Below are 19,079 nucleotides of genomic sequence, written 5' to 3'. Positions count from 1 at the left end.
CTTTTGAATGACAAGGTCTCCTTTGGATAAGAAGTCCTATAGATATTCTTTCCTCCCCCTGCTCTTCTCTAAGATGAACCCTTGATGAATATAGGGAAGAAGGCTTCTCTTCCATATGGCCCTTTGTGGGTATGTTGTCAAAGAAGGCTCAGATCCATGGGGTTTCCGCTGCTGGATATTTGCTTACTCTGTCCTTCTGCTGTGGACAAAGTGCTTTGGTCTGCTGTCGCACTGGTGATTTCTGAAGTGCTTTGGCCTCTTGGACATCATGTTGCTGCCAACTTCAAACCCACGGTTGTAGCATTTGCCTATGGTCAAATGTCCCTGCCCACTGCAGCCTTTATATCTCACCCCAGCCTGATCCTAAGGCTCTCGTACCTCTGTAAGAGCTCACAGGAACCAGGCGCGGTGGCTCAAGCCTGTAATCCCAGCACTCTGGAAGGCCGAGGTGAGAGGATTGCCTGAGCCCAAGGGTTTGAGAACAGCTTGGGCAACATGGCAAGACCTCATCTCTACAATAAAATTAGTCGGGCATGGTAGCGCACACCTGTAGTTCCGGCTACCTGGAAGGCTGAGGGGGAAGGATGTCAGAGCACAACAGGTGGGCGCTGGGGTGGCCATGAGCATGCCCCTGTACTCCAGCCTGGGCAACGGAGTGAGACTCCAACTCAAAAAAAAAAAAGAGCCCACAGTAACTTCTGGACTCAGGTGTGCTGCCTTAGACTCAGCTGCCCATCTGTCTCCCTATACCAGTGCTGCAGGACAGTTACTGCTCTTGTTGAGTGAGGTCCATGAGGACTTCTAGAGAAGGGTCTCTCAACCTCTGCACTATTGGCATTCTGAGCTGGATAATTCTTTGCTATGAGGCACTGTCCCGTTTTCCTCACATTATATGTGATAGGCCCTCTGCCCTTTCCTCCATTACCTCCTTACCCTCATCTACCTGGAAAATGTCAGCTCTTTTTTCATGCATGGACTTTGACGATCGATTTCCTTGTGTATCATTTTGTAACTCTCCCAGGAAGTCTTGGGTACTCTTTCCCCAGTGTACTCTTGCTTCATTTTAACTCTTGCTAAAATATGGTCAAATGGTCTGTTTATACACCCATCTCCTTAATATACAGAGCAGGTTACTTCTTTTCAACTATATATTCATGGCACTTACTAAATAATCTATACTCATTAAATAGTTATGAAATGAATGAATGTCAATGAATATAGATAAACTCACTGAAGGGATGAATCAAATACATAGCCTAGATCCTGGGTGAAGGAGCTGTAAGGCTAACACCCTGGTGAAATGTGTATGTTGTAATTCAAGAGGGCAGACTGTATCCTATCTTTCCTGAAGGTCTACTGGAATAGAATTATAGAAGTATAAAAGTGAACTCATTCACAAAGAGGATAGGAAGAATTAGCTAACCAGTGAGATTTCAGAAATTTTCAGAAGACAAAAAGCAGATGAAAGAACATGTTTTTGGATGAAACAGGCAGATAATATTTGGTCTAGGCATTATACGAGTGCTGCAGAGGATGTGCAACACTCAGTCCAACACTCAGTCTGTTTTTGAAAATCTAGGAGATTCTCTGCTCAGAGTCTGTGTATGCCATAAATGGGAATCCCATTCCAGTTCTCACTGGAACAGAAAACAAGGGAGTTACTTGATGAAATGAATAAGGAACATCTGTATCAGTTAGCACCCACCATCACCTCTACCATTTCACTTACATACAACAAAAGTACTTTTAGACTGAGAACCTGATGGCTGTCCTGTGAGAACACTGAACAAATTATCTGATAAAGGCTAAAGTTTCTAGTATAGACATTTCTGTGCCCACAGAAAATCCTGTCTCGGCATTTAGGAGCCCACAGCCTAATAGCCCACTCTTGTCTTCTCATCCTAAAAGGGAGTTGCCAGTCCACCTGCCCTGCTGAACTACAGAATCTCCAGTCCATATTCCCATTCAGAGGAGAAACTTGGTATGGAAGCAGATCTATTTACACAGAGGCAGAGAAAATCTACACCACTCCATAGACCTTTTTAAAATATAGATAGCCAAGAATCAGCAGGCATATGAATACAGTCAGCACCGCAGAAGAGAAAGACTAAGTGAACTAACAGCAACAACAACATAAAAATCAAACATTAACAACAACAATTGTCCCTGCAAGAAACAGAAAAAATTTAGGGGACTTAAAAGGTATTCTATTAATATAGTAAAAAATATGTGAGACAGCATCTCATTTATAAAGCAAAATGCTTTAAGACAAAAATCAAATATAAAATAGGAAACAGAGGACAATCTCTCAAAACAGGAAAGACCACAATATAAAAAAGGAGAAAACTAAGAGATACAGAACACTAATGCAAGGTATATAACAGCCAACTGATAAATAGTAATTTCAGAAAGTTAGAAAAGGGAAACTAGAGGGAAGGAAATCATCAATAAATAATAGAAGAAAATTCTGAGTGCTAAAAGGGACATGAGTTTTCAGAACACCAAGAACAAAAAGAAAATTTTGTAGGTTTCTGACAGAAGGGTCTGGGGTTGGGAGTGAAGTTAACTGCAAAGGAATAAGAACCAAACTGGCATTTAATTTTTCAGTAGTAACATTCAGATAAAAAATTATTTTCAACCTGGAACTCTATACTCAGATAAACTAGAATAAAGACAAGACCTGGTAGGTAGCTCATACCTCACTTTGGAAGGCAAAGGAGGGGAGATTGCTTGAGTCCAGGAGTTCAAGACCAGGCTGGGCAACATAGTGGGACCCTGTCTCTACAAAAATTATTAAAAGTAGCCAGACTTGATGGCTTCAACTGTAGTCCTAGCCTCAGGGAAGGCTGAAGTGGAAGGATGGCTTGAGCCCAGGAGTTCAAGGCTGCAGTGAGCCACGATAATGCCACTGTACTTCAGCCTGGGTGACAGAGCAAGACCCTGTCTCTTAAAAATAAAATAGAAATAAAGACAAGATAAAGCTATTTTAAGAAATGCAAGGGCTTAGAATATTTACTTTTTAATCTTTCTTAGGAACTTACTTGACCACATTCTTCAGCAAAATAAGAAAGTAAATTGATTAACCGAAAAACAGGAAACAGTGTAATTCACGGTACACCAAGGAAGAACTGTCTGAGGGTGATAATTGTGTTGCAAGCCTAAAAAACACCTGGTCCAGATTGAAACTCACTTCCAGGCTCCAAACCCACATATTCAGCAACCAGCTGTGCAACTCCACCTAAATATACCACAAACATCTCAAACTCTCAGACTGACTTCATCTTCCGTTTTCCCCAAAACTGCTTCCTCCTCTATGCTGTCTCACTTAAGGATCTCATCATTTAGTCCCCCATGTCAGAAACTTGGGGGTTTCAGTCACCCTCAGCATTCTTGGGAGGATTTGTTCCAGGACCCCTGCTTGTACCAAAATCCGTGCATAATCAAGGCAGGCAGTCAGCCCTGTGGAACCTGCATATGTGGCCCTCAGAATATGCAGGCTTTGCATCCCACAAATACTGTATTTTTGATATGCATTAATATTAGGTTTTTTTCAAACTACATATAAGTGGACCCTTGAAGTTCAAACCCATGTTGCTCAAGAGTCAACTATTTTTAAAATATCCTTTTCATTTCCCACATCTAGAAGGCCTCTAAGTACCATCAGTTCTACTTTTAACCACCTCTTTAACTTCTTTGCCATCTTCCTAGTTCAGGCCTCATTATCTCTCGCCCAGATCTTTCAGTTGTACGTTACCTGGCTTTCCTCCCTCCAGAATGGAAATTTCTCCTTTCTCCTTTATACTGCCTCAGACTCACCCTTCTAAAACATAAGCCTGGTCATGTCAATCTCCTGTTGAAAACCTTTCAATGACTGAAAAAAAAAAAAAACCTTTTAATGACTGACCCTCTATTTGTTTAAGAGGTGCTAGGAAGAGTGAGAGTCCTTAGACTCCATTTCTTTTCTTTTTTCCTTTCTTTTTATTGTTTTTAATTTTTTAATTTTTTTTTTTTTTTTTAGAGACAGGAGTCTCACTCTCTCATCTAGGCTGGAGTGCAATAGCACCATCATAGCTCGCTGTAACCTTGAACTTCTGGACTCCAGTGATCCACCCAGGTCAGCCTCCCAAGTAGCTAAGACTACAGGTGTGTACCACCACGCCCAACTAATTTTTTATTTTTATTTTTGGAAATGTTGCCCGGGTTGGTCTCAAACACTTGGCCTCAAGTGACCATCCTGCTTTGGGCTCCCAAGGCACTGAAATAACATGTGTGAGCCACTGCACCTCGTTCCAACCTCTTTTAGCAGCCTGAGTGTTTCTGCTTTCTGAGGACCTAAAGCAGAACCCATTAACTTTCTCCTACTTTTCCTTTTTCACCATCTGTCCAGACACCCAAGATAAAAATATCACTGTCAACTTCTACCTTTTCCTTTTCCTCGCTCCCTATTTGGGTACCGTTAACGAGTCTAGGAAAAAGGGATTTAAGAATTCATATGCTTTCTATGATCATTGACAATTATCTTTAAATTGCTTTTATAGGGCCGGGCATGGTGGCTCATCCCTGTAATCCCAGCACTTTGGGAGGCTAAGGCAAGAGGATTGCTTGAGCCCAGGCAACATAGTGAAACCCCTATCTCTATGAAAAATCAAAAAAATTAGCCAGTTATGGTAGCATGTGCTTGTAGTCTCAGTACTCAGGAGGCTGAGGTAAAAGGATTGCCTGACCCCAGGAGGTTGAGGCTGAGGTGAACCATAATCATGCCACATCACTCCAGCCTGGGCAACAGAGAGACCTTGAGTGTAAAATAAAATAAAAATTGCTTTTATAAAGTCATGGTGAATAGAAGTTCATACCACCTCTAAAATAAGTTAAATATAAAACATAAATTGCTTTTATAGAGTCATGGTGAATAGGAGCTCATACTACATCCACATAAAAGAAAATATTACATTTATAAATTGATGGTAAACAGGAGTGCATACTGCCTCCTAAAACTAATTAGGATGAATCTACAATTAAAAAAAAATTCAAGGGGAGCTCAAGTGTTAAAGAATATTATGGAGAAATGTACTTCTTATATTTTTATTAAATTCAAGGTATGATCCTAATCAAATAATTTAATAATTAACTATTAAGCTTATAAGATGTCCTAGATCTTAGGTTTAGGGTAAATGACTACAAAATATTTGTATTTGATTGAAAAGAAGGGCTGTTGTGGTGCCTTGACTCTTTCCACGAAAGCCACAAGTTTGTTTTTAACTTCTCAAAGTTTAATGGAAATAAAAAAGGGGGGAAAAAGTCAAGTTTAATTGAATCATGAGCAAAAAGTACTTTATTATAAAAGACAAATCACTTTTAGGAAAGTCAGTAGATTTAATTTCTCCTCATTTCAATAAGTATTTTAACATTATTAAATTTACTCACATGTAATTAAAACTATTTTTGGTTACCAGTACTATCACAAGAACTGAAAATTGCCTGGAAACAGAGCAATATATTTGTCAATTAATTTCTTTAGGGAAGGTTTAGCCTGAATAACAAAGAATCTTTAATAATGGAAATACTGAAACTATTTCTCCACTTATGTCTCAACAATAACCCAAAACCTAGACCTTTGGGAAGGTTACAAAGATGTTGGATTGCATGATTTTCATTATATGGTTTTACTTAGCATGCTTATTAGGAAAATTAAGAAAATTGAAATTTCCAAATGATTTAGACTAATAAATGAAAAGCCAGAGAAACTAGACAAAGGGATTCAAAGTAGTTAGAAACCAGGGTTTCAAGCACAAGGCGGCATAAGACTAGCTTGGATCTTTCAGGAGGAAATGTCAAGAACACATATTTTGTGCAGGCTCCCAGGTCTGTGACCTACAACAGGTGTAACTAAATTATTTTTCCCAGTTTCTATGTACATTTGTTGGGTATTTGAGAAGGGAGCAGGGATGGGGATGGGGGGGCATGGGGGTCTTCCACTGCCACCTTTTCACTTTCTTACCCCAGAAAAGGTATATTTATGATTCTGAAAAAGAACTAGTTTTTATTTCCTCACATTTCAAAAGGCTGGGAGGGAGATAGCAATGGAGGGGAACATTACTTAATACCCTAAAGGCTTTGTCATAGGATCCTTAGCCTGAAAGATTGGGTGTAACACCCCAAAAGGGCCCTCCTTCCCAGCTTTGGAAAGATACCAAGAACTGTGTGTGCTACTTCCCAAGCATGCCAAGCCCTTGGGTCAAACATCTCCAAATGTTCTATTAATTCCTTCTGTTTACAACCTCTAACCATAATTTCTTTCTCATCCTTTGACATTTGAAAATCATAAACTTTTCCTTAAGGCATTCAAGCTTGTAATCAAGTTAATGATCTCTCAACATAGGAGCTCCTGAGACACCAAGTCCTAGCTTTATAATTTAGTGTTATGAACTTAAATGGTTTTGCTAAATTGTTGGAGGCAGGTAAATAATATATGTTTTTCTTTCTAATTCCAAGCCGCCAGCAATATTTGGGCCTTTTTTATAACTCTGGTATTCCTCCATGTTATAATTATTTGTGTTTTTGTTCACTGGATCATAAGCTCTCTTGCCTTATTCGTCTTTGTACCCTTCTACATCTTTGCTCAGAGCTTTGCCCATAATAAGGATTCAGGCATTTAATAAGTGACCATGTGATAAAGCTATGCATGTATAATATACTTTATCTTCAAAATTCCAAAATACAATCCAATCTCAATGACAAAGTGGAAAGTGCTAGTCATTTCCTCAATACTCATCTCAGTGTTACTCTTGGCAACTTCTGACAAGAGATATTGAATCTAAACCCCTGCACCTTTTTTTGTTTCATCATATTTCCTTAGACTCTTATTTCCTCCTCCAGTTTATCTTTCTCTTATTTTCACCAGCCTGCCCCTTTCTATTTTATACTCTTATTTTTAATTCCTGTGTTGTCCTGGTCTCTCTCCATGAGTGCCCCTGGATCCAGCACCCAAATAGTTCGTGCTGCTTTGGATGGCAGAGAGGTGGTTTTGGGGGTGCTGTCTGATAGTGGCCTTCTATATGTTCTCCCATTATCCTTAGACAAAAGTTACCAAAATGCACTTCTTAAAAATGAATGGGAACTCTACTAACAGAACTAGGAAATGTGTTCATATCTGAGTTAACCATATTTTTTTTTACAGGCCCAATTGATGTATCAAAGTTAGCCAAATTTCTTCAGTAAACATTACTTAAGCCTGCTGTGTCTATCAATGGCCTTCTATCACCTACAGAATAAAACCAGACTCCTTAGCATTATTTGGCTCTTCCCTAATTATCCTCTCCTACTGCTTCCCATTTCTACATGGTACCTATCCACATCAAACTAATTGTGTCTTTCCTCTTGCCTCCTCCTCCCTCTCATGTCTGCCCAGGGCATCCCTACTCAGTTTTCAAGATCCATATGAGGTATCATCTCTACCATTAATTTTCCATTATCTCCTGACACATGATAGAAATAGGGTAAACCTCTCTGTCCTCCCACAGCACCTAGATGGCTTCCATTATGGTTATTATCACATTGTTTTCTGTTTTTATCACCGCCTCTCCCACAAATTAATGAGATCCTTGAAGACTACTGTCTTATTGATCCTTTGTTCTCAAAGTGTAATATAGTTTCTGCCACCATTGTAGGCTTACGATACAATTGAATGAATGAATGAACAAACAATATTTCATCTAGTTCCCAGAACTACCTAGCACTTGGAGAGACTATAATTGCATTAGAGGCTGTTAGGAAGGACTACTCGACTTGTGCTTCTCTTTTTTTAAATACCATAATATAGCATTTTTTCCCAGAGTTATTAGTTTTCATTGCATTGCTTATAAATACTCTTAGAGAGATGCTAATTTAGCTACCAATATGCTATATTGTTGAATTAATTAGCCTTATTTTATTATTTATCTCTGCCTGTAACTCACATATAAGTCCATCAGTGTTTTTGAAGGGCGGAAAAGGACAACTGTTTTTTGTAAAAACTGCCTAACCATACAGACAAGTTCTGCTGGTAATTTAGAAAAGAGTCCATTCATTCCTTTTTTGAGAGAAAGGATAAAATAAAGCCCAGTAATAAAGACTATATGACAAGTCTTCCCCCCAGACAAATGCACTTTTAGAAATGAATTGATTATAGAAGACTTACTAGAACTAAAGCAACAAGTACCAGTATTCATTCTTTTCTTCTGAGAACAGATTGCAACTCACAGAAAGAAAGTTGAAGAATTAGGAGATGAAATTCACAAACTGGAAGAAGAAAATTTGGTACTTATCGAACAACTATTCAACTGTAGACTTATGGATCTCAAAATACCCAGGTGAAGGTTGTTAACATCTCTAGAAAGTACTTTGTAAACATTTGTATCTGTAAAAAGTTGTTTGTTTTAAAAAGTGATTTAATTCTTCAACGCTTCAGTCAGATTGCAATAGTCGAAAAGAAAGCAACACACAAATTGGCCATGATGAAAATTATTACTATTGACCATAGGTACAGTGTAAACTTTGACTTATTTTCCCTAGCAATGCACTGTAGTCATAATAGCAGACATTTAACAAGAATGTCACAACTGCCAACCTCAGGAGCCTCCAGGCCAGTCAGGAGAAATGGTCATGAAAATAAATGAGTAATACTGCAGAGATGTATGAGGTGCCAGTTAGCACAAAGGAAGGGGTGATAACTTTCCAGAAGTTTCATGAGGTGTTCTGGGCTTCTGGTTACCTTGTAGACCACAGATTTATTTTATTTGAAGAAAGAGTCAAACTACTTTGTAGGCAGAGAAAATAATTTGGCATTCCAAGTCACATCTGTCCCCACACAAGAAAAACCACATGGCATTTGTTATGTGAGAGGAGCCAAAGGACTTTCTAGTTTAGGTTAACTGCTGTTCTTACCTGACAAAAAAATCTTAATGTACCAATCCTGATGAAAAACTAGGGCCATGGAATATAAAATTAAAATTCAAAATGGCACTCATGATTTAGACAAATAGTCAAAACTCAGAAATCATCTAAATGGCAGCATGTTTAGGAGGAAAGGGGAAATCCATCACACAAACGTACGTATACATGTAGGGTGTATATGTGCAATAATGGGAGAGGAATATCTGGGGCCAGGAATTAAAGTAGATGTTAAGTTGAACCTGGTGGGAGAACCAGGAAGAATTTTCCACCCAAGTAGTTCCGGTTGCATGTATATGTGGAAAAGCACTCTTTGAGGCACAATATGCATTTGTTACATTGTTGCAAACCTTCTAATGTTTTCCAAGAAAGGTGGATGCAGGTAAGTTGTGGGTTGTTTGTTTGCTAGGCTAAATGATGGGTATCAGGATACAAGATCAGGGAATTGGAAGACAATGTAATTACTTTTCAGGCTGAAAACAGGGTGAGGTAAGGTCAAGAAAAAGGCCACTTGCCTTTTTTCCAGGATTACTACCTTGCACATGAGTGCTCGTGTCAATGACTCAGGAGGTGAGGCTAAATGAACTGGTTACTGAGTTCCGGAACTTCCTGGTGGCAGGTGCCTCACGGCTCCCCAGTGGGCAGCGTTCTCTCTTGCCAGTCCTCTCTGTGATCAGGTCTCCAGCTGATTCCTGTCCCACCTCTAATCCTTATCATCTGTTCTACTGCTGCCACCTTCTTTGTGATCATGCCTAACCTCGGCCAGCCATTGCTGGTGAATGGCTTCTAACCACTGCTATACCTGCTGTCCACTCTCTTCTTTTCTGAGCTGGCCAACCTCAGGAAAGTGCTATCCTCTAAACTGCCCGTCCCACTTCTCTGCTGGCATATCAGATTTAGTGCTGATATGATCATAAAGTGCCAATATTTGTAAGGAAGGGTTTTTTTTTTTTTTTTTTTTTAGTTGAAGTCTCACTCTATTGCCCAGGTTGGAGTACAATGGCACGTTCATGACCACCGCTGCCTCAACCTGCTGGGCTCAGGTGATCCTTCTGCCTCAGTCTTCCAAGTAGCTGGAACTACAGGCATGCACACCATACCCGGCTAAATTTTTTTTTTTGTCTTTTATTGTAGAGATGAGATCTCGCCAAGTTGCCCAGGCTGGTCTCAAACCCATGGGCTCAGGCAGTCCTCTCACCTCAGCCTCCCAGAGTGCTGGGATTATAGGTGTGAGTCACCATGCCTGGCCTAAGAAGGGGATTCTTTCATTAGCCAGTGGGGACTTAGCAAGAACAGGACAGAAGATGAAAAACTTGTAATGGGGATTTTCATTAAGTAAGTTTAAAACCCACATTGTAGGCCAGGCTTGGTGGCTCAGCCTATAATCCCAGCACTTTGGGAAGCCGAGGCAAGTGGATTGCCTGAGCCTGCAGGTTCAAGCCCAGCCCGGGCAACTTGGTGAGCCCTCATCTCTACAATAAATAAAAAAATTAGCCAGGCATGGTAGCGCATGCCTATAGTTCTAGCTACTTGGAAGACTGAGGTGGAAGGATCGCCAGAATCCAGCAGGTCGACGCTGGGGTGGCCGTGTGCATGCCACGGCACTCCAACCTGGGCAACAGAGTGAGACGCCAACTCCAAAAGACAAAACAAAACCCCACATTATTCATCAGTGCCTTAGGAGTTGATTTCTCTCGTGAGCAGCATAGAATGCTTTAGTCCAGCTTCAGAGTTAGAAGAGATGAAATCAACGTCTTTCCAAGGGAAAAGAAACAGCATGGTTGACATTTATAGGAAGTGGGCTAGATGTCCTTGGTATATGCTTCCATAGCACCTTGAACTTTTCTTTTATTATCAGCCTTTATCACACTTTTGATTCCTTATCATTATTATCATTGTTCTTATTATTTTTAGAGGCAGGGTCTCACTTTGTTACCCAGGCACAATCACAGCTCACCACAACCTCAACCTCCCTAGACTCAGGCAATTCTTCTACCTCAGGGTGGGGACTGCAGGTGTGCATCATGACATCTGGCTAATTGTTTGATTTTTTGTAGAGATGCAGTCTTGCTATGTTGTTTAGGCTGGTCTCGAACTCCTGGGCTCAAGCAATCCTCCTGCTTTGGCCTCTCAAAGTGCTGGGACTATAGGCATGAGCCACCATGCCCAACTTTGAATCCTTATTTAATGTCTATTTCCTTGCTAGATTGTAAACTCCTCGAGGCAACTGTTTTGGACATTTTAGAAAGATCTGCATAAGAAAACTGAGAAATTACCCATCAAACTTTTTATCCAGAAAGACAACATGAGAATGTTCAGGAGATTTTACGTACCCATTTCCAAGTCCAAGAAATATAACATGTATTATATGTCTTATGGTAACTGCCCTTCCCACCTTTCTGTTGAGAATTAAGTCTTGTATAATACAAGTAGGGTGGTGAGAAATAGACATGATCTGTCCTCAGTGGACATATAAAAAGGTATATTTTCCTGCTTGGGTGAGGAATGGGTTATTGTGCTTAATAGAGTTACTACATTTCCCATGTAGAAGTGCCCAAACCTCCTTTCATCACACCTTACATGGAATCGTAGGATTTGTTTGACACTTGGGGAAAACAGATGAGGCAACTGTTAGGCAGAAGTGACTGTCTGAGGCTCCAGGGTCACAGGGCTGAGGCAAAGATATCTAAGACTAGATATCTAAGACTAACAGAATAATAGCATCTTTAAAATATTTTCTGATCTGCACGATGTCCACTTGTATACCTAATCCTGAATTGTATCCCACGTCTTTAAAGTAAAACAGGAAAAAATTTAAAATATATAAATAATAAACTAAAATATTTTCTGCATTTGTATACCTAACCCTGAATTGTGCCCCACATCTTTAAAATAAATTGAAAACAAAATAAAATATCTTCTGTGTCATTAAATATCATGTTGCAACCTTGTAGTAGTTTAGAAGTGACAACAAACTAATGATTCGTAGAGATAGCTCGATTTATGAAAGTTATTACATAGAAAATAATTCTATGACCTCAGATATGTCTACCTGCAGACCAGAGCTACCTGTGAAACTTACCTTTACTAAATTGTCATTAGAAAGCTTTACAGATATAAATATTGTATGTAGTTATAGTATTTGCTGGAGCCATAAGCATTCGGATAATGCTTTATTTGTGCTCTGTAAATAATCAGTCACCCCTAATTCTGGGGATTCTCTTAGGTTGCTGATCTGCTAAGCATGAGGGGTTGTTCACACCGTTTCAAGGGTCTGGTTGCTTTGTGCTGTTTACAGGCAAACCTCATGGAAAAGCCATGTGGAGCTTTTAAGGCATCGCATTTTCTGATTGAAAATTCAGCAGGCATTCTAAAAGGGAGAGGATAGAATTAAATGCATTCACAGAGAGCTACAGCAGCACACACATCAGTTCACTGGGCTTGAAGTCAAAATGTGCCACTAAGTGAAAGCAAAGAGGGACCCAGATGGTATCTTGAACTCCTACTGCTCACTTTCCCTTTCTCTTTTTCTCTTCATCTCAAAGTCATCCTATTCAGGTCACTATCATTCCTCACCTGAATTACTACCCATAGTGACCTCACTGGCACATGCTTACTCTCATTTCTTGAACTTTAAGTGTTCTATGACCTTATCTTGGAATGCGTTTCTCTCACCCCTAGCTCTTCCCTGGCAAACGCCTCCAGGTTCAAGATGCAACTCAGGCTTCATCCAGGAGACCTTCCCTTCCCTCCTACGGCCAGCTCAGGTGCTTCTTCTTCCTGCATTCTCACACTCTGCTAATTACCCATCATGGTACAGACCCTCACTTTAAAATACTGTAAGACTGTCTGCCATCCTGCTGGTCCTTATGCTACTACTCAGAGTAGAAACTCTGTCTCATTTTTCATTTGTGCATCTCCAGCACCTAGTAAAGAGGTAGACACTAGTGAGCATGTGATGCAGTGTTTATTGACGGTCAGACTTTCTTATTTGTTCTCTCAGGAGACTATACCTTACCCAAGCTGCTGGATTGGAAGTGCCACCTGAAGAAATGCATTTGGAGTTGCCAGAAACACATATAGGTATTGTTTCATTGCAATAGTAATAATTTTCTTCAAACATGTATTTTAACAAATGCATATTTGCTATAGGCAGGTGCCTGACATACAAAAGCTATTCAGGGAGCAAACAAATGCTGGTCACTCTCGATTTCTCCTTGCAGTGCTTGTCCTAACCTATCTCCTCTCTCCAGTCCCATTTGCAACTCAAAGTCACCATGTTTCATAGTGAATTAAATAAATACTGATGGATGAGGGATAGGCTGTTGTCTACACTGGCAAGGTCTGGGGCCCAATTTAGCCAACCAAAATGATGGTATACACATAGGTTCCAATATAATTACTGTCACTTACCAGCTAACAGAAGGCAATACAACTTAGATAGAGTTTCTAAAAATGGAACTCCCTCTTACTTTAATACATAAATTCTACATTTCTAATTCTCAAAGTCCTTTCAGATTAAAAATGTGACAAGGTATGTATTGCATTTTTATTTTTATCTGTTCAAAATGTATATATAATTGATTTCTTTGTATTCATCCAAGAAGAGAAGTCAAAATTGCAACCTGTTGAAGTAGAAAGAAGAGGGAGGGTGAGCTCATCAGCCGAGAGCAGCGCCTTACATGCCAGCTGTGAAAATAGTGCCAAAGATGTCCAGCATCTGAAGGTAGATGCAGAGAAGAATTCATGCACAGGGTTTGGGGACTCTAACATGAAATACTTACTACACGAGGATGAGCAGGATTTCAAGGTAAGACTCATGAGAACACAACTATGACTGACTAAGAAGTTTTATTAATTAATGGAGAAAATGAACCTACCATATGGATATTGAAAACTCCACTTGCAATTATTGGTACAATTGGCCCACCATTCACATCTTCATTGGATATGATTTCACCCCTACTCTTGCTAATTTGTTACATATATTCATTTGTAGACCACCATTATAACTATATAAAGTGAATTATCTAATCTACGTAACAAATAATCTTTAACCTAGTGGCATATAACAATAATTATTTATTGTCTTTCAGGGCTTCTATTGGTTAGGAATTCAGAAAAGGCTCCACTGGACACTTCTCAACTGGCTTTCAGGCAGTTGCAATCATGTGTTAGCTGGGGCTGCACTCATTTGAAGGCATGATTGGGGTGGAGGCTTCCTTTCCAAGCAGGTTTATGCATATGGCTAGCAAGTTGATGCTGGCTAACTAAGGGGCTCAGTTCCTCTTCACATGGGCCTCTCCACAGGGTGCTTTGAATTCCCTTTGTTATTTGGCCTGGCTTCTCCCAGAGTAAGCAGTGTTTTATATGGCTTACTTTGGAAATAATGCACCACCACATCTATTCTACTGGTAGAATGCAGTTACAAAGTTCTACCCAAAGGAAAGGAGCATAGCTCGTACATCTTGATGGAGGAAGTTCAGTGCCACATTGTAAGAATAGCATATACGAGAGGAGATATATTAAGCCATCTTTAGACAATACAAACTGCTGCCTATACTATTAGTCAACACCCGGAGTAACAAGTCTTCTATTTTAAAAAAAATCTTTTTTTTGGTACATTCCAATGAGTCCCACAGCCACCCTTTGCTATTTTCCTTCTTGATACTTTTGATATAAAAGTTCTCCTAGAACTTAAAGTCTGATAGGAGAAAAGCTAATGTAAGAAAGCAGAATAAATTTAATAAACCAGCACAGACCATTTTAATGAACTATAATTTAATGAAGTACAATTCATTCCTGCTATCATCGAGTGAACGTTTAAAAACTAAGTTCTAGCCTCTCTAGTATTAAACACCTCCTGAGTATCTTGAAATCATGACTCCTGGTATGTCATGATGATCTTAGGCTACTGGACAATTGTCTACAAAATCCCTAAATTTTACCTCATTTGGTTGAATGAAAGACCTTCTTACTTCCCAGGTTAGTTTTTGATGTGGTTGAACTGCCATGGCCACTGTGTATTACTTCAGAATCCTCCTCCAGATAACTCTGAAATGGGTGGAAGTTAATCAATTTGCTCTCCTATCATGGCTCTAAAATTACATATTTTAAGAGCTAAATTGAATTATAAGCATTTTTGAGAAATAAAAAACATCTCCTTCCTTTTTCATTCTTAGATACTCCTAAATTCAAATAAATATTTATTGAGAACCCCACAACATGCCAGGAACTTGTTAGATGCTTGGGAATTTAAGAGGGAGAACAGGAAGAAATGAAGTCTCAGAGATACTTGTATGGAAAGCTCTTCCCCAAAATTGCTTACAGGCTCACAGAAGGCAGATAAGAAAATCAAGAATTACCCTGTAAGAAGAAATGTACCATGCATACCTGTCTCCCTGACCAGTCTGTGAGTTTGTCATTGCATCCCAGCACTTGACACAGGGCCTGGCACACAGTGGATAGTCGGGTGAGGTTTGATGCAGTGTTCAAGGAATTTAAAAGCCAGAGTTACGCCTTAGGGTGCTTCCCTGAGGAAGGACCATTGGATAGGGCCTGAGCTTTGTCAACCCAGTTTGGGATTGGCTGTGGGATTTCATATAAATTAAACCACTAATTCTGTTTAATATCTGTATATCACACTATAGTTAGTTTGGCAGAATGTGGTAAGTTTTCTCTATATACTAGCCAAAGATCTGTAAGAAGTGCAAAATTCATGGAGAATTTGCTCAATATTTGAATATTTATAGTTAAAGTGGCATTTGCAGAATCTTTTACTTTGTTTTTTTTGGGGGGGGGTGGTTGGCGTCTCACTCTGTCACCCAGGCTGGAGTGCAGTGGCACGTTCACAGACACTGCAGCTTTGATCTGCTGGGCTCAGGCAATCCTTCTGCCTCAGCCTTCTAAGTAGCTGGAACTATAGGCATACACTACCACACCTGGCTTATTTTTTTATTTATGGTAGAGACAAGGTCTCACCAAGTTGCCCAGGTTGGTCTCAAACCCCTGAGCTCAGGTAATCCTCCCACCTCTGCCTCCAAAGTACTGGGTTTACAGTGTGCCCGTCCTTCCCTTTGTTCTTAAATAACATAGAAAACTCTGCTGTGGTCATATCTGGGCCAGCGGAGGGCTATATAGCCATGTACCACATAACAACACTTTGATCAATGACCACATACACAACAGTGGTCCCATAGATTATGAGAGCTGAAAAATTCCTATCACTCAGTGACACCAGAACATTATAGCACAAGGGATCACCTTTTCAATGTATATATATATAAATGGTGTTACATACCATTGTGTTACAGTTGCCTACAGTTTTCATACAGTAATATTCTATACAGTCTTGTAGCCAAGCATTAGGCTACCATGTAGCATAGATGTGTAGTAGGCTGTACCATCTAGGCTTGTATGTGTAAGTACAGTGTATGATTTTGCACAGTGACAAAATTGCCTAACAACACATTTCTCAGAACTTATCCTTGTCCTTGTCATTAAGTGACATATAATGAGTGTATAGGCAACACTCAGAGTTAAAGAACCTGCAGAGGATAGAGCACCCCACTCTAGCCAGCACCTCTCCCCACTCAGTCCCCTGGGAGACAAGCCTACCAGCCTTGCTGCCTGTTCTAGGCAAGATCTTCCCTACTATGTATGCCCCACTGGGTATATAAATTTACTGAGAGTTGTTGTTTTGGTGTTTTTTTTTTTCTTTCTTCCCATTTATAGTGGTTTTCATATTTTATGTGTTTTACAGCATTCAGGCAATTGGGAGGGCAATGAAATCTGTCAAAGGCCAATGGTTACAAAGAAAAACTAAACAAACCTGGTAACCTGCCCAATAACCTTTCCTACTCTCTTCTGTGTCTGTTCACCATAGGATTATGTAAACTTGGGTCCCCTGGGAGTGAAGCTCATGAGTGTGAAAAGCAAGAAAATGCCCATTCATTTTCAAGAGAAGGAAATGCCAGTGAAGTTCTATGACGATATCAGCAGCCCAGAAAATCGCATCACATACACGATGATGAAATCTTTTCTCTAAGACTGAAAGCTACAAAGTACAAAACTTTTCCTTATAAATAAATGTTCCTTGGGAACTGAAGAATATTAGTTGCTCATTTTACTTATACTCTGGCTCCAGTTGTTATTTCTGAAGGTCATAATTGCATTTACATTCAAACTTCCAAGTATTCAGCTACTCATTTGCTTGTGTAGTATGAATGACCAAAGTGAAAGTACACTTTGTATTTCTATGTAGAAGCATGCAGATGCATGGCAGTGGGTTCAAGGTGGTCTCCGTGGCCCCTTCCCCCTAAAAAGTTCACTGATTGATCTATGATTCCAATATGAAATCGTTCCACTAGAAATGTTTCTAAGAAAGACTTAGAGATTTGCATAGCTTTGTTTACACACCTTTCCTTCTGAAGGTCCTGAAGATAGATAATTCAAGTCTATTCTTCTTAGTTTAACCTTACTTATAAAGATTATCCAAACTTTTAGAAAGAAATTTGTTCCACTGATAAGGATACCACGGCTATATCAGGTCTAAACTAGCATATTCCTATCCAAAACGATTACCACTTCTCTTTTAGGGCTACCAAAAGCCAAGAACACCCAGACTACCTGAATGTGATATCAGCATTCCATCTGAATCCTCAAGACCAGATAATACCACCATGTGTCATATTTTCATAATCTTTAATGATGTAAAAAAGTCCATTCTATCATTGATGGGAGATGTCATTGGCATTTTAAGTAAGGACAATCATGCAGCACTCTCTTGAGTCCTGCAGGACATTAACATTCCTGCTCCCTCAGTCTCGCTGCTACCTTAACACTCCTCAATCACTGAAGAAGTCAGGAACACTGGTCATGTTCTCCAACACCCCTTAGGGGGTAGTGCCACCACCAATTGAACACCTTTGAGTTTCTCCTATGCTTTAATCCCCACTGTTCTCAATGCTTCCTAGACTCTTCCCACTGTCTCCCAAACCTTCCAAACATGCCTTCTGAAACAACAGTAAACAAATGCTATTTTCCAAGGTTTCCTCTACTCTCTGGTCTTGACTGGCAACTGTTTCTCCCCCAAAGACTACTGACAGCCCTCTCACGTGGATGGTATTTATTCTTCTATGTCCCCACATTCTGCAGGGCCCACGTGCTTTCGCCAGCTCAATGCCTCTTCTTGACCTCTTCTTCATGCATGAAACACTCCTTTTGAGGTTCTGTATGGATGTTGCCCTCTACCACTTTCCTTTGCTATAATTTGCTCACCTTTCTTGTCATTATTTTCCATGACCTTTAATTTGGCACCTGTTTAACACAGCCTTCCTGTCCCACACAGGCTTCCTATCCACTCTTCTTCATGCCCTGCCATATCCATCTATTGAAATACCTGTGAGTCATTCATGAATATAAAATTATTGGATATATATGAGGTTCCATTTTACCATTCCATATCTACTCTCTACCCTGCTTTCTGTGACCTTTGTGGACTACATGGATGGTTTCCTTGCCTTTGAACTTCCAATTGGGTTTTTTCAATGGGAGATTCTGACAGGAAACCAAAGAAAGGGAAAAGGGTGAGTTTTATTCCACAACCTCTTTCCCTACTAGGTCATGTGTGTTAGCAGAGTCCCTCTACCAAAGGCCACAGTGGCTGTTGGGAGACTCAACCAGTACAGGTTGGACATCCCTATTGTGAAAACCCCAAGTCCAAAATTTTCTAAAATCAAAAAGTTTTGAGCATCAACATGATGCCACAAGTTCCACACCTGATCTCATGTGATGGGTTGCAGTCAAAACTTTGTTTCATGCACAAAATTATCTAAAATATTTCATAAAATTACCTACAGGCTATGTGTAGAAGGCATTTATGAAACATAAATAATGTTTAGACTTAGATCCCCATCCCTAAGATACTCATAATGTATATGCAAATATTTCAACATCTGGGGGAAAAAAATAAAACAACCTGAACTCTGAAACACTTCTGGTTGCAAGCATTGCAGAAAAGGGATACTCAATCAGATAAGGAATGCTCAACTGGTACAGCTACTCTCTAGGTCTGATAACTGCCCTCCCTTTGCCCCTTTAGGTCCAGGAGTGGTAACAGTTCCCACCTGTGGATAGCCCCAGGGAGTTTT

General features: G+C 39.9%; 1 protein-coding gene across 1 annotated transcript in view; it reads left to right on the top strand.

Annotated features, from left to right (window-relative positions):
• CCDC83 (coiled-coil domain containing 83) overlaps positions 1-17,404 on the top strand; it is a 59,333-nt gene extending 41,929 nt beyond the window's left edge. Inside the window, exons 8-11 of the mRNA XM_008071237.1 lie at positions 8,227-8,348; positions 12,932-13,011; positions 13,533-13,738; positions 16,814-17,404. Of these exons, the coding sequence (XP_008069428.1) occupies positions 8,227-8,348; positions 12,932-13,011; positions 13,533-13,738; positions 16,814-16,975 (570 nt within the window). The 3' untranslated portion in view covers positions 16,976-17,404. The remainder of the gene's footprint in view (positions 1-8,226; positions 8,349-12,931; positions 13,012-13,532; positions 13,739-16,813) is intronic.
• Positions 17,405-19,079: the final 1,675 nt, after the last annotated feature.

Source organism: Carlito syrichta, unplaced genomic scaffold (genome assembly GCF_000164805.1).
Source record: "Carlito syrichta isolate Samal-C Ts95f unplaced genomic scaffold, Tarsius_syrichta-2.0.1 Scaffold112660, whole genome shotgun sequence".
NCBI lineage: Eukaryota > Metazoa > Chordata > Mammalia > Primates > Tarsiidae > Carlito > Carlito syrichta.
The sequence above is the reverse complement of the archived record's forward strand: the minus strand, read 5'-3'. Positions and strand labels throughout refer to the sequence as shown.